Source organism: Sorghum bicolor, chromosome 10, assembly GCF_000003195.3.
Source record: "Sorghum bicolor cultivar BTx623 chromosome 10, Sorghum_bicolor_NCBIv3, whole genome shotgun sequence".
Classification (NCBI taxonomy): Eukaryota; Viridiplantae; Streptophyta; class Magnoliopsida; order Poales; family Poaceae; genus Sorghum; species Sorghum bicolor.
This window is the reverse complement of record NC_012879.2, coordinates 11,624,015-11,639,988: the sequence shown is the minus strand read 5'-3', so window position 1 is coordinate 11,639,988 and position 15,974 is coordinate 11,624,015. Positions and strand designations below refer to the sequence as shown.

The window sequence follows — 15,974 nt, the reverse complement described above, 5'->3', positions numbered from 1 at the left end:
AGGTAACACAATCGTGCATGCATTTTCCTGGTGATGTCTATGAGTTTATAAACGTCATGCATTTTTCTTCTTCATTGCCGCAAGCAAACCACGCCCACGCTCTTAATTATAAGTTCAGTTTGTTAGGCCGCCATTATTTTATATCTAGAGATAAGTACTAACCGAATGAAACTGTATAGTATTTAAAGCAATTGGTCATTGACCAATGACCACAAAATTTGGATAGTTTTGTTTTAGTCCCAGTATGGTAGATGAATGGCCATTGGCCACACAATTTTCTTTAAGAAAATGGTCGTCACATTAACCACAAAACTTAGAATATAGTTGTTCCAATTTTTTTCCCACGTCAAAAGCCGCAGTCGATCTCTTGGAGCTTTATTAAGAGCATCCTCAGCTTTTTCTTCGGGATGAAGGGATATGTTTTACTGCTATAAAAAATATAGCACCCTAGGGTTTTATCTCAATTAGTAGTATGCCTCACAATTAGTATGTCTCCACGCCCACATGATTATATTGATAAAGGACAAAACAAGGACATGATTTGAAAGATCTGCAATAAACATCATTGAAAGTTTAATTATTTTCGTATGATAAGCGTGTAGTTCATCACCTAAACCTGTTTCGAAATGAATACTGTCATATATATAAGACATCATGTCGTTCTTGTGATGAGATGATGTTCCATGTTCGTTATTATATAATTAAGGTAGCTGACCATTTTTGGCAGCCTAATGAAGGTAGCTAGCTTGCAGGTCTTTTTCATAGAGAAAACAAGCAAGGGACATCGGAACCGGTCTGCAATACTCCGATGCTATAATGGACAAAAGCATGTTTTTGTATTGACATAACCAATCAAACAACAGATCCTGGCAATATGTCAACGGCCGGTGCAGTATAGTTTTCTCCGAGGGGATACCGTGTGTTACTGTGTTAGTTACGAGGAAATTCGTCGAGAAAGCGATTTACTTAACGGCCATATATAGACTTGCACACTGCTTGATATGTTGCGTGTACTGCAAGTCTGCAACACCACATTGTTTAATCATATCTAAGCAAATGCTTAGTATGGAAGCTGCAGTATCTTCCAACAAGCGGTTGTACACTTGTACTTAAACCAATCTTTCTATATATCTTGGGTATGTAATCGTCACGGATGATCTTCCCTGACGGATCTGGCCATCAGGAAAAAAACTTGCCTGGGTGGTGAGGGGCACAATTGCAAAGTATGCATGTGTTCCTTCTTTAAACCTCCATTAGGTTGTCTTGTCCCTTCATCCTCCATCATCCATCACTACTACTATAGCTATCTGCTTGGAAATCTAAAGGCGACCGTACTTCTCTGCTCAGGTGTTCGCGCCAAACCAAGATAGCTCTGGCCGTACGTGATGGAGGTGAGGAATTAAAACTTCAGGTGGCTTTGTGTTTTTCTCTTCTTCTCTGCCGATATTCCTATTTTGACTATCTTGTTTTCATGCTTTTACTTTAATTTGTTGATTAGTAGTTATTTTCATGCTTTTACTTTGTTGGTTAGTAGTTTAATTACTAAGTTGTTATTGTTCTAGGAGTAATTTATTGTCTATCTGATCCGATCCATTTCATCCCAGGAAGAGCAAGGGATCCAGAGCAAGACAAGAATGGTTGTTAAGCACAGGGGCTGCTGCATCGAGCAGACCGTGATGAAAACACAGTCACCATCAGGTTCTAAATCATTTTGTTTCTGATCTTTCTTAATGTATGACCGATTGTTTGGTTTGATTAAGGAGGTATGACATGTGTGTCCTGCCATGTTCGTGCAGCTAATAATTTTTTTTTCGAAAAGCCACAGACGAGAAAATTGCTGATCTGATGAGCATAGACATATGTGTGGCTAACGCTAATTATAATAAAGAGTACATGTTTTCTCGATATCTATGTACATGTAGCTCTGGACGACGACCCTTCCATGCATCTGCGCCGGAGGTCCAAGACGGTGCGGGTGACCCCGATCCACTACGAGGTGGTGTCGGGTTGGATTCAGCCTGAGACGCCTTCTGCTACTGCTGGTCACCATGATCATCAGATCATCCAGATGTATCCCGAGGATAATCAGGTAGGTCATCCGTGATCATGCATGCCCCTTCTTCCATTTTGACCTAGCTAGCTAGCTAGCTGGTCCTGTCATTGTGAAAATTAAATTAGGTTTCCTCGCTCTCAGGCTATTGGATAATAGCCTGGTCTTCCATATATACTATATAACAACTGAAGAAGATTCAGAATTAACCTATTACTAGTAACTGTATTGTATTATTCATGCGTACACGCAGAAGAAGGCATTATTGACGGCAGCGTCATGGGATGGAGGAGGAGCCAACAGGGGTGGCTACGATTACTGCTGGGTCATGGAGCAGGTCAGGACAATCGAGGCTGCCATGAGCCGAGACAAGAAGCTGCTGAGGGAGCTGAAGAAGGAGGTGGCGGAGCTGAAGCGCGAGGTCCAGCGCTACAAGGAGGAGCTCGACGCCATGCAGCACAAGAACATCGGAAAGATGGTACTGGGTATGGTGGCCGAGGTGCTCCCGGTCCCGGACAGCATCAGGACCACGCTCGGCCGCCTTGTCGACCTAATATAATTAACCTTAGCTTGCATTGCATGAGATCAGGCCATGACGACCTCGATCGATCTTGCGATACAAAGAATTTAAAGGTTTTGCCACTAGCTCCCTTCCCAGATATAAATTTTGCTCAGTTTTAATTTGTATGCGAGACGTATATGCACATGTGTGTGGCCGATCGATGGCCGTCAGTTTAATTGGTATTGCGCGCGTGTAAATGCTACTTGAGTAGGTTTTTTTTTTGGACATTTTGTTGTGCTTGATGGAGGATACAAACACGACTTGATTATTACCCAAACATTTTGTGACAGGGAGAAAACTTGAACACCAACAGGGCGTTAAGACACTTATTCTTTTATTTGTCTTGCTTGCACATTCGAGTGCAAACAAACATGTGTAATCTTCACCGACTTTTTGCCCGTATATATCTATAGTCTCGTACGAGTAGTTTCAACTTGAAAGATCTGGTAGTAGTTTTTAATTCATGACCTTGCTATTGTTGTCCGTTGATGACGGAAGAAGGTAGCGTGTTTAGTAGCTTAATGGAGTACTTATAACTAAGTGGATATATATTATATAATTAAGATTAAGAGCAGGGTGGAAAATCCTATGTGCATTTGGGTAATGCACAGGTCACATATGTAGAATGCAATTTTGTCAAACTATCCCTGTAGTAGGGTCAGAAACAATATATATATATATATATATATATATATATATATATATATTGTTTCTGACCCTACTACAGGGATAGCCTAGCCAATTGCGCGGTGGTATAATATACTCTCCCTGCGATCCGGTGGCCAGTTGGAGGGTATGATATCTACCGTAGCTACTCTCCCTGCATTAGAGAACAGAATAGTAGTACAAGTCTTCTAGTTTTATTATTCTGTCATTTTCTCAAAACACCGTATAGACACAAACGTTGTCGAACAAGCACATTATATCTAGTACCACACAAAGAGTTGTATTGTCTCTTGTCAAAAAAAAAGAGAATTATATTGTCAAACACTGAAGTAAACTTAAGAAAATACTAGTATACTGGGGAAGTTTGTACCTATATGTGTATCTAGAAATCAACAATTTTTAGAAACGAGTGTCTAGCTGTCCCTAGAAATTATTTTTCGAGGTGGCTAGGAACATGAACCGTCTCTACAAATGAATTTTGAGAGGCGGACTATCTCTACAAATCTATTTTCCACATGCGGCTGTTGTTCCTAGTTGTCCACCTTTGAAAATTAATGTTTAGAGGTGGCTCAATTTCCTAGCAGTCTTTTCCACATTAAAACTAAAAACTGACATTTCAAATTCTGAATATACATATAATGTGTGTATGTGTGTGTGCGTGTCTATATATGCAACAATTTGAAAAGTATAATATTACATACATATGCACATTTTAATCAAGAAGGTGCATACATATACACATGTTCGTACATTCAAATTCAGAGCAAACTACATGACATCAATATATCTAGATTAGAGTAGTATCTGATAATGTAGATAACTATAGTTTACTTGAGCATGCTCCCCCACGGAGCATAGTGGTAGCTGGCAGGTGGTGGTACCGTTGTTCGGGTGACTTGTCAACTTGTTTATTTAGCACCCTTCTCATCCGTTTTGCTGCTATAAGGAAGAGTTTGACATTCCGAAGTAAGTAACCTTCCATAAGAATATAATCCATAAGAAATGTTTGTGGTCCCATATTAAGAAAAACTTAATCTAATAAGGTTCCAACTTAGACCTGAGATGTGTGACCACTAAGGATGGAAGATCATCGATAGGTGTCATTCATCACCATATGGAGGTCATTATGGAGCATTCCGTACACATTCAAAGATCTGGCAGTGTGGATTCTACTGGCCTACAATGTATGAAAGACAAGAAGCAATATATCAGAAGATGTGGGCCATGTCAAAGGCACGGAAACATAAACACAAGGGATGCCATGCCACTCACCAACAACCTTCAGATTGAGCTCTTTGATGTTTGGGGAATAGATTACATGGGTCCATTTCCCCCATCAAAGAAGTGTGAGTTCATCTTGGTGGCTGTTGACGGTCCTTAAGTATCAAATTTAATTATCAAATAAATAAAGAAAAGGATCCAAATACAACCAACACCTAGAATTATGGTTTGATCTGACAGAATTCCATGAGTTTTGGTGTTTGTCTATTTCTGCAGGGGGTTATCAGGAAATAAGGAAGAAAGGCCCACATGTCGGGATTACATAGATATATCAACGCACCGCGCAATTTTTTACCATCTAGAAGACTCTAGAAGCCACGGGAAGGAAGCGGAGGCCGAAAGGGGCCAGGCCCAGGGCGCCCGCCCTGGTGACCTGGGCGCCCGCCCCCTGTTGGATGCCAATCGGGACTCTCTTCGCACACGACGTTCCACCGACCTAATAGATCAAAGATAATGTAGTACCACCTCGCCTACCGACCCAAAAACGCATAGAGGAGGAGGACTATATAAGGAGACCCCCCTGGCCCCTGGAGAAGACAAGAAATTATCATAGAGATTGAGGGGTGCCCTCGAAGGAAAACCTCTTCTCTAAATAATATTTCTTTTTAGGCTTAGCAACCAATGTAAGGTAGAAATAGATCTTCTAGGTTCTACTAGATTGAGAGAGATAGAGTGGAGGTGTAGATCGGAGGAAGACCGGCCTGTCAGTGTCTACTCCGAGTTGTACCTGCGGGATCAAGTCTCCTAACCCGAGGCTTGCTTCTAAGATTCTTCAGTAATTCGACTTCTAATTCTAGTGAGTTCTTGTTTTATTTTATTGTTCTTTGGTTTATGAGTTTACTTTAATCCTCTTCCGGTTGAGTATTAGAGTAATCACTTGCTAGCGTAAACGTGGTGTTTAGGCTAGGGTACTCATAGATATCCCCTGACTAGCTGGACCGTGGTAGTAGCGAGGAACGTGACATTTCCGAGTTACCTTTGTATCCCATATCTTGTTAGCAGGACGGGTAGGGTTTATAGGTGCGGGTCGAGCATCCTTTGTGTTGTCTAGATTCCGTGAGCCTCCCCAATAGAACAGTAGATCATCCTTACCAAGGTTAGAACGAGAGTACGATTGCAGTCTTCTCTATACATCACTCACATCGAGAAACATTCTTTGTAGCCTAAAGGGATAGTAGCAATAGATTTGGTTAGTCAGATGCACCCTTTCTCCCAGTGGTAAAAATATAAATACGATACTCTGGAAAACCTCCCGGGTGAAATGCTCACCGATATCCGTGCGCTTGCGGATCATTTCCTGATTGCGTTACCAAATATCAACAAGCATTTCTGGCGCCGTTGCCGGGGAGAAAGACGGTTTGCTGAGATAACTTTGAATCTTGCTATTATCTTGTATTATACTTTTATACTTTTATTCTTTTATCTTTTTATTTTTATCTTTATGGATAACTTAAATTCCATATCTATTATTGAATTCTTTGCACCTTCGGAGACCAGCCATAGACCATGGGAGTCAACACGTCCTGCCCCTAATTATGATCTGTGTCCGGAGTTGATTGCAATAGGTCAAAACCAACCCTTTTCTATAGCCGAGGTCCTATCTTTTAATCAAGAAGATAATGCACTTTTAGCTACACCTAGGGAATCTGTTAATCTTTCTATAAATTCTGGTTTAGACCTAGCCCTACAAGACCATGTTTTTCCTAGATATTTTCACATTGGTCTTAATCATATAACCTTTGGTAGAGTCTTTCTTTCTTTATCTATTAGTAAAGGAAGGTATGTCTTCATTCGTGGACATCCTTCTTGTACTAGTCTTCATAGAAAAATCTTAGAGATAGAGAAGGAATCATCTCCCAAACAAGGAGAGGTAGTTTCAATAGCCGATTTCCAAACATTTCAATCCCATAATTCGGCTATCCAACCCATCCTTGAGCTTAATAATTTCTACTATGCTCTTGAACCTCCTGATAATCCTATGAATCTATCTAGACATTCCATTCACCAAGACTACAAGGAGGATCGAGAAGAGCAACATCAATGGCTAGAGGGCATTAAAAATCCATGTGCTATCACCATTGAATGGATGGATAAAACAAACTTGAGAGACAATCCTAGAGGAATTTTAAGCATTCATGAAGAATCATCCTTGGAGTTTGAGAATGAGAGAAACAATATTGAGCATGGAAGTTATTTCATAAATACCTCACCAAGTCCTTGCTCATATAAAACATCTCCCCAATCAATTTGTCTCTCCATCCTTACCACATTTGAGATCTCCAACCCCTTCTTCCTTTCTATTTATAAAAACTTTAAAAGGGCGGTTGTCGATGCATATGTCTATAATAAATATTGCAGATCTCGTTGAGTTGATCTTGATATAGGTAGGTGTTGGAGGGGAAACCACTTCGCCGACATAAATTGATGGTTTCCCAAGGACAAGCTTAGTGTTCTAAAACAAGCACTTATCAGATCATAACATGAACTTTTAATTATTTGCAACATTGCCTTGTGTATTGAGCATATTAAGATAATTGTAGAAATATTCCTTCGGGTATTCTTGCCACTAACCTTTCCAGGATTGGAGCAAGAAGATGGGATGAATGACAAGTACAAGGTATGTCCAACCAACCATCACACAACATTGAATTAAATTCATCCAAACTTGAATTTCGCAAAAATTCAAGCTTGGGGAAATACCTTATATAAAAACATCATTTGCCATATTGCTATGTTGGTTGTCCTTACCTTTGAGACATGCTCAATTTGTTAAATACTAATTACACTACTTCATCTCCACTTAAGTAGATCTTCATGCTACCTTTATTTGTTTAAGTATATGTCTAGGTTTGGAATAGTTTCATTTATCTCTTAATTAAGCATGGTGCTTAGTTTAGGAATGATGATCTTACTTCCAAGGGATTTTAAATTAAGCATGGTGCTTAGGTTAAAATGCCCTTCTAAATCAAATTAGACATGGTGTCTAGGTTGATTTTTGAGCCGATAGTATGCTATAGTAGATATAGGATATTTCGTTGGACTAACCCCTGCAGGAAAACATTCAATATCAACCTGGGAAGTCCTGAGATAAACTCACATTGGAGATGAAGAAAGTGACACATGAAGTTTAACAATTTGCACAAGAAAGACGTAGCTCATAAGAGATGATTCAAGGAGGGTGCCACAAACACGATGTACAACTGCTAAGAAAGGAAAGCTTCCACAAGGTGATACTGTACCATCACTCTTCAAGTAAGGTAACATCTTAAGGTACTTGACTATCGCTTTTATATGTTTCTCCTTGGTTCTGGCATTCACATAAAGAGACAAACATGTATTATCTGTAACTCCAAATTAACCATCTCAATTAATTCAACATGTTTAGTCCTTTAATCTTTGTTCTTAGTACTACCTTCGTGATCCCACACTCCTAATCATATAAGCTAATATGTTGCACATTCAATCTTTGGGAAGATATAAAGAAAAAAGACATATACATAGATAGATTATCTTTACATTAGGTCGATCAATCTGATCTGACAAATGTTTTAAATACTACACTCATGATCTTATTATCTATCAACTTTGTCTTGCTCACTATGCTTAAGGTTAGAGAAGAACAAATACACTTTTGGTTCTGTTGGTGTTTTCCACCAACAGGGCCCATGCACTTGATCTCTGCCTTGTCTCTATGAACAGGTACACTTCAAGCAAAACATGGAGGAGTTTTACAACTCCCAGACTCCACCAAGTGAAGGACCTGGATCTACAAGCACAAACACAATGGAGATCAGACACTTAGTTTCCCAAAGGAAATATTGAAGAACCTCTGTGTCCGAGTTGGTACCTTGTACGCTCCAGCAACTTCGTGGTGATAGAGAATGGTACTGAGGAGAGGGCACCCATCATCCTAGGGAGGCCATTCCTAAACACCAGAGCTGTCATCTACGCTAATGCTGCCAAGATCAGTTCCTACATCAAGGGAAGAAGGAGACTTTCCTTCAAGAACAAGACTACACAAACTTCAGAGCAATCCCGACATAAACCAAGAAAGAGGACCAACAGGAGGAACAGGAATAAGCAAATATGGACCGAGTCAGCTAAGATGGTCACTGCAAGTCAAAGAGGTCAAGATCGTCGACTCAAGTCTCCTTTCCTCATTAAGAAGGACGACCCTGGTGTTCCAAGCATTAAGTGCACAATCAATAGATACTCTTTTTAGAAGACACTCTATGACACCGGATCTGACGTCAACATAATGGCCGCAGTCACTTATCAGCTCCTGCATGGAACCATGCCCCTACAACCAATATATATTCAGCTCCAGATGATTTTCAGAACATTGACATGGGAGAAGACGAGTACGATCCACCCATCATCCTTGGAAGATCGTTCCTCAACACTATCAAAGCCATCATCTATATTGGAACCGGAGAAGTCCACATGCACTTCCCCTGTGAGAAGGTACGCCGCTATTTTACTGACCCTAACTATATAGTTGAAGATTCTAAGCAGATCAGGACAAGAAGAAGACAACGCAACCGCAATCAGAGGAGGCAAATCATCAAGGATGGATGGGAAGACTACGAAGAAGAAGTGATAAGGACTGAAGACATACAACTTGAACAGAACTGTCCTGAGGAAACCGTAGCACCGAGTCAGATATGGAAAGAGAAGATAGTTATAGCCGCCAGAACCACCGACTATGCCATCGAGCGAATCCCAGGATGACCGAGAAAACGGAGAGTCCCGTTCGGAGGACTTAAAAACACCGAACGCCTTGCCAAGATGTAAACCTGGTAGTTATCCTTTTCCTTTCAATTATTCAATTATAGTTTGCTTAGTTAATCAGGTTCATGCTATCTAGTAAAAAAATGTTAAAAAAAATAGTAAGCCCCATGTGAGTATGCTCATGGCATAAAACCCATAAGTACATTCACTTTGGTGACATAAAAGATAAAATAAATAAGTTTTCATCTTACAATAAAAATATAAAAATAATAAGTGCATGATTCTGCTAAATAAGTAATATTTATTGAGGAGGCTCAACATGATAAAGGCTAGATATTTATGCTAACACTTAACCAGTTCCACAAAGCTTTGTTGTCTATTTGAGCTCCACAGAATTCAAGGATCAAAGAAGACTAGCAGACGGAGGACATCCTAATTGCTGTCAGGGTACTGCCGACTTTCAAATACACGTCCACCACCTGCTAGCTACATCAGAAGAAATTACGTCAAAATCCAGCTTGGGGGAGAGCACCCCCATTTATCTAGCTAAGTGTTTCTACTCGCGTTTATACTTTACTCAAATAATAAAAGATGCATAATCATGAAAACCCAAATAAAGATTTTGTGCTTTTATATATATATTTTTGCTTAGTTTGCTAAATAAATAAATAAATAAAGTTTGCTATGAACCCTCATGATAAGCTCTCACATGGAAATGATGAATAGTTGCTCTGCCATGACTAGTTCTTAAAATTGAAATCTCCCTCAAGTTTAGGCATGACTGTTATGAAGTAAGATTTGCTCTGAACCTGAACTTGTGGGAAGAGTACTTGATCTAAAGTCTAAGTCGTTAACGGATATGATATGGGAGGATTGAGCTGTTGTTTATCTGTTGCTAGATATGCTAGAATTCTGGAGAATTTTATCTTTGAAAATCTTTAAAATAACACATGATGAGTTCCTATATGAAGAGAGTTTAAATTCCTACCACAGCCATATATACATGCTTGCTAGACTTTGAACCACATATTTACTTTTTACTGCTTATGAGCATTGAATGTGGTCAAGCTGTGTAGACCCTTAGGAGCTTGTCATGTGGTTAAAATCAAGATTCACTTGCACGTTCACTCATACATGCTACTTCTACTCCGGAAGTACCATCCACATATATCCACTCATTTCCATCTCCAGATTCACCCAAAATTATTCTACTCCTAATCTGGGAGAGAATAGCCAAAAATATTATCCTATCCCTATTATTCCCTGTGAAATAAATGCTCGAGTTATCTTGGTTACTACCACTTGCTATATTATTTAAGGAGATGAGTGCTCTAAAAAAAATAGAAAAAAATACGAGGAAATAAAAAGGGGCAAGTGCCCAGAACCTCGAAGAAAAAGAAAAAAAAGTGAGACGAGAGGTAAAAATGGACAAGTGTCCGACAGTAGAATTAGGGGTACAAGATACCCACCTGAGAGGAAAGAAAAAGAAAATATAGAGCATCTCATTCTCCCTAAAAAGCTTCAAAGTGCAAGAAAGGTATGTATCCCCTCAAAAGAGCAAAAGTAGAATTAGACTTTCACCATCATTATCACCATCATCACCATACACCATTCATTCGCCACACATGCACATCTTGATTTGACATATTGACTTGTTTCTCTAGATCCATGGTTTGACTATGCAATAAATATCTTGTAAGTATGTATTAGCTGTCTCCCACCTATGAACTCTAGATATCAAAACCTTATTAGAGTAGGGTGAGAGAGAAGGTAATATCACTATGCCTCATACCACAAATACCACATACTTTGAGAGAAGGCATATACCATTACTGCTTTGGTAAGGATCCAGAAATACCACAAAAGAGAGATCTGAGAGTCATATAAGGAATCTCTGAGTTTTATTTGAAAATCTGCAAAAACCCCAGAGCTATAGCTGATCAAGAATAAGAGACATGGCGCTTGACTTGACCGTTCTATCTTTTAACTGCTCAAGACACAAGTGACGGTTACAAGCCCCATGGTGAAAGGTAAAATGAGTAAGTTTGAAGTCTTAACAGTTTATTCTAACTCAGAGATAAGATCTTGCTTGAATGCGTGTGTACTTTTAAGGCATGAAACCACTCCAGAAACTCTTGAGTCTATCCTTGCTCAGGGACGAGCAAGAGGTAAGCTTGGGGGAGTTTGTTGACGGTCCTTAAGTATCAAATTTAATTATCAAATAAATAAAGAAAAGGATCCAAATGCAACCAACACCTAGAATTAGGGTTTGATCTGATAGAATTCCATGGTGTTTAATCCTCTTCCAGTTGAGTATTAGAGTAATCACTTGCTAGCGTAAACGTGGTGTTTAGGCTAGGGTACTCATAGATATCCCCTGACTAGCTGGACCGTGGTAGTAGCGAGGAACGTGACATTTCCGAGTTACCTTTGTATCCCATATCTTTTTAGCAGGACGGGTAGTGTTTATAGGTGCGGGTCGAACATCCTTTGTGTTGTCTAGATTCTGTTAGCCTCCCCAATAGAACAGTAGATCATCCTTACCAAGGTTAGAACAAGACTACGGCTGCAGTCTTCTCTATACATCACTCACATCGAGAAACATTCTTTGTAGCATAAAGGGATAGTAGTAATAGATTTGGTTAGTCAGATGCACCCTTTCTCCTAGTGGTAAAAATATAAATACGATACTCTGGAAAACCTCCCGGGTGAAATGCTCACCGATATCCGTGCGCTTGCGGATCATTTCCTGATTGCGTTACCAAATATCAACTGTCGCAGTTGACTACGTCTCCAAGTGGGTAGAGACATTACCTTGCAAGCACGTCGACAACATCAGTTCAAAGAGGATGTTTGAAGAAATTATATTTCCAAGATTTGGAGTTCCCAGAGTAGTGATAAGTGATGGAGGAGCACACTTCATCGACAAACGCTTCAAGCAATATCTATCAAAACATGGAATCCGTCACAACGTCGCTCCCCCCTACCATCCTCAGACAAGTGGCCAAGCAGAGACTTCCAACAAGAAAATCAAGAATATTCTTCAGAAGACAGTCAATGAAATGGGAACGACATGGAAAGACAAGTTACCCGATGCACTCTGGGCGTACCGGACAGCATACAAGACCCCAATTGGAATGTCCCCATACCAATTGGTGTACGGGAAGACTTGCCACCAACCTGTTGAACTAGAATTCAAAGCACACTGGGCCATAAGAAGATGGAATATGGACCTAGATGTCGCTGGAGACCATAGAAGAATGCAACTATCAGAATTGGAAGAATGGCGAGAGAAAGCATATCACAATTCGAAGATCTACAAAGAAAGAGTCAAAAGGTGGCATGACAAGAGGATCAAGAAGAAGGAGTTCACACCCGGAGATAAGGTATTACTTTTTAATTCTAGGGTGAAGCTTTTCGGGCATGGAAAACTCCAGAGTAAATGGGAAGGACCATTCAAGGTAATCAATTCATCATCCCACGGAGCTATCACACTTCAAAATGACGAAGGTACGTTATTCAAGGTAAATGGTCAACGTCTTAAATTATTTTTAGAGCCCAATAAAGAATTAGAAGAGATAGACGTGATCCATTTTTACCTTCCCATGGAGATTTAGAGCCCGACCTTTTTAATCTGACGTTTTTGGGCCACATATATATTTTTCTAATAAAGTCTGCATCTAGAAGCATGCTCGAGGAAGCGGGCCCATAGAGGGGCCAGGCACAAGGCGGATGCCCTGATGAAGAGGGCGGGCGCCCAGCCCCTGCCCCCTCTTAGTCCCGTTTTTCTCTGTCGCGGTAAACACATTTATGGTAAACCAAATAATCCTACAGATGGAAAGTTTCACACGCAGGCGGCGGGAGTAGCCCGAGCAAATCCTAGAGGCACTTTTTGACCCCTATATAAACAGACCCCTGACGTCAGTTTTCAAACACCAAAGTATTCAAGCCTTCTCTCCTTCTTCAATTAGAGCTTGCTTAGTTCCTCGCTCCTCCAATGGCCGAAGAGTTCCACGACGATTGGGAAGTCGTCCCCTTCAACCTCAACATGAAGCCCAAGGAAGATCCCGACGCCCACGCTCTCGTCCCGGCCAACACAGAGCGACAGCTAGAAGCCATGCCATTACGCCAGCGCAGCTTCGCCCAATCCTACCATGCTCAACTAGTACTCACCGCACCGCCGCAACCCCTACTTCTCAAGGGACCATCAGCCAAGAAGGAGGCCACCATCAAGGTGCCAGCCGACACAAGGATCCTACCACCCAGACCCAATGAGAGGGTCGTTGGAGTCAAGACCAACTAGAGCGGCGAGATCAGTAGCATCCGCTACACTACGGAGGAAGAGAGACCTTACTTTGAGGGGATTAGAGCAGCCAAAGTCCGTTTCATCCCTCCAAAGGCAGCCCTGAAGCACGCTCTCAATGCTCTCGAGACACCTCCCAAGCATCGCAAGACTATAGTAGATATTGATGAGGACGTACGCAGGCTAGACAGGATCATCATAGACCTCCAGTCCTCAGTTAACTCTATCACTAGGCAGCTCTCTAACCACAACACCGTGATACTAGGTCTTAGGCATAATCTTGCTAGTGCCAATAAGAAGATCAGGGAATTAGAGCGCCGCTAAGTTATCTAGGTTAGATCTTAAGACAATGCATCTTAGTTATCTTTAAATTCGGTTTAGATTTACTATTAGCTTCAGTTCATTATTAGTCAGTTGTAATAAATGCCTCAAGATTAATAAAGAGTATTATTATTATTATTATTATTATTATTATTATTATTATTATTATTATTATTATTATTACTATTATTATTATTACTATTATTATTATTACTATTGCTATTATTATTATTATTATTATTATTATTATTATTATTATTATTATTATTATTATTATTATTATTATTATTATTATTATTATTATTATTATTATTATTATTATTATTATTATTATTATGTCTTGTGTGTCTCTATTTTATTTTTATGCAAAAAAGTAGAAAACAAGTATGAAGGAGATCCCTCGACATGCCAAACACACTTCGACTACACCACTCCACGATTCAGGTACATACTCTGCACACTTTACACATACATATATATCTTGGATTATGCAGAATACTGTCTCTGACATGATAAATTAATAAGATTAAAATGTTTCTAATCATGGTTAATTTCACTCTGTGATATTTCCTGAAAACTTGCAATTATTGAAAAAATTATTTTAAAACCATGTGTTACTTAAGTCATTGTGGAATGTGAGATGGTATTGCTTGGAGAATTTATTCCAAAACCTTTAAAAATTCTAGCTACCATCCTCAGTGTTTTATATGACTACTAAACCTAAAAATATTATTTGCTCTGTATTGAATTTGTTCAAAATGAGTTAGACCCTTGTTAAGAGATTTATCATACTCCTAAGATCAAGACATTTATTCAGAAAGATTCACTCTTCCGAAGTATTATTGCATTAGAGGCATGGGCTAGGCAAAAATAAAGATATTTCGAGGAAATAAAAAGGAGCAAGTGCTCGACAACCTCGCAAAAAAATGGACAAGTGTCCGGCAGTAGAATTAGGGGTACCTCGGTATCCACCTAAAAAAAAAGAGAAGAAAAGAAAATGATAGCCCATGGTCCCTCTAATAAGCAATATGCTAGCAAGAGCTGACAAGTTTTTAAATTCCAAAGTCTTTGATCTAAGAGTATGGCATTCTTCTCCTCAGATCCCGTTTTGATCAAGCAATAAATGCAAGGTAAGTATGCTTGAGAATTTCTGCAAATTAAAAGAACCTCAGTAAGATATACAAAAGATATTGAGTGATCTGAGAGAACCTATGAGGATAAAGGTATGCTAAATTTCTTTTCAAAAAATATATAAAAACTCCAAGTAACAGGATTGAGAAGAAAGGACCTCTACTCTTAACCATATATTTCCCTGACTACGATACACAGTGAATTTTTACAACACCCTGCAGGTATGAAGAAGATGCTTTACAATGTTTTAACCCCAGATATTTTTCTTAACCATCCTTTTCTCGAGGATGAGTAAAAGCCTAAGTATGGGGGTATTTGTTGATGGTTCTTAAGTATCAATTTTAATTATCAAATAAACAAGGGAAAAGACCAATATACAAACAACACCTAGAATTAGGGTTTGATCTGACAGAATTCCATGAGTTTTGTTGTTTATTTGTTTCTACAGGGGGTTATCAAGAAATAAGGAAGAATGGCCCATATGTCGGGATTACATAGAGATATTAACGCACCGCGCAATTTTCTACCATCTAGAACGAGAAGGCGATCGGGCCCGGGGGCAGGGCGCCCGCCCTCCCCCCTAGGGCGCCCGCCCTCCCCCCTAGGGCGCCCGCCCTGGTGGTTCCACCAATCGGAGCCAATCTCGCGGATCATGCTCCACCGACCTAAAGGATCAAGGATAACCGTTCAATCAATGTCGGTTCGATCCGACGGCCCACGTTCACCTGAGGGGACTATATAAGCAGACCCCCTAGCCCCTGGAGGAGAACAAGTTCATCATAGAGTTGAGAGGTGCCCTCGAAGGATAACCTTTCCTCTAAATAGACTTAGGGCTTAGCATCTAATGTGAGAGTAGACTAGATCTACTAGATTGAGAGAGATAGAGTAGAGGTGTAGATCGAAGGAAGCCCGACATGTCGGTGTCTACT

The 15,974-nt window shown here is 39.9% G+C and overlaps 1 protein-coding gene across 1 annotated transcript; it reads left to right on the top strand.

The window, feature by feature from the left end:
- LOC110430714 lies at positions 1,106–2,788 on the top strand. The gene is made up of 4 exons (XM_021448568.1): positions 1,106–1,391; positions 1,605–1,698; positions 1,923–2,089; positions 2,304–2,788. Exons 1-4 carry the CDS (start codon positions 1,386–1,388, stop codon positions 2,607–2,609), a joined length of 573 nt encoding a protein of 190 aa, XP_021304243.1. The 5' UTR covers positions 1,106–1,385; the 3' UTR covers positions 2,610–2,788.

Bases quoted from the DNA above. Each gene is read 5' to 3' on its own strand.
- LOC110430714 (XM_021448568.1), top strand. The intron at 1,699-1,922 runs GTTCTAAATCAT...ATGTACATGTAG, and splicing joins GAAAACACAGTCACCATCAG to CTCTGGACGACGACCCTTCC. The intron at 2,090-2,303 runs GTAGGTCATCCG...GCGTACACGCAG, and splicing joins TGTATCCCGAGGATAATCAG to AAGAAGGCATTATTGACGGC.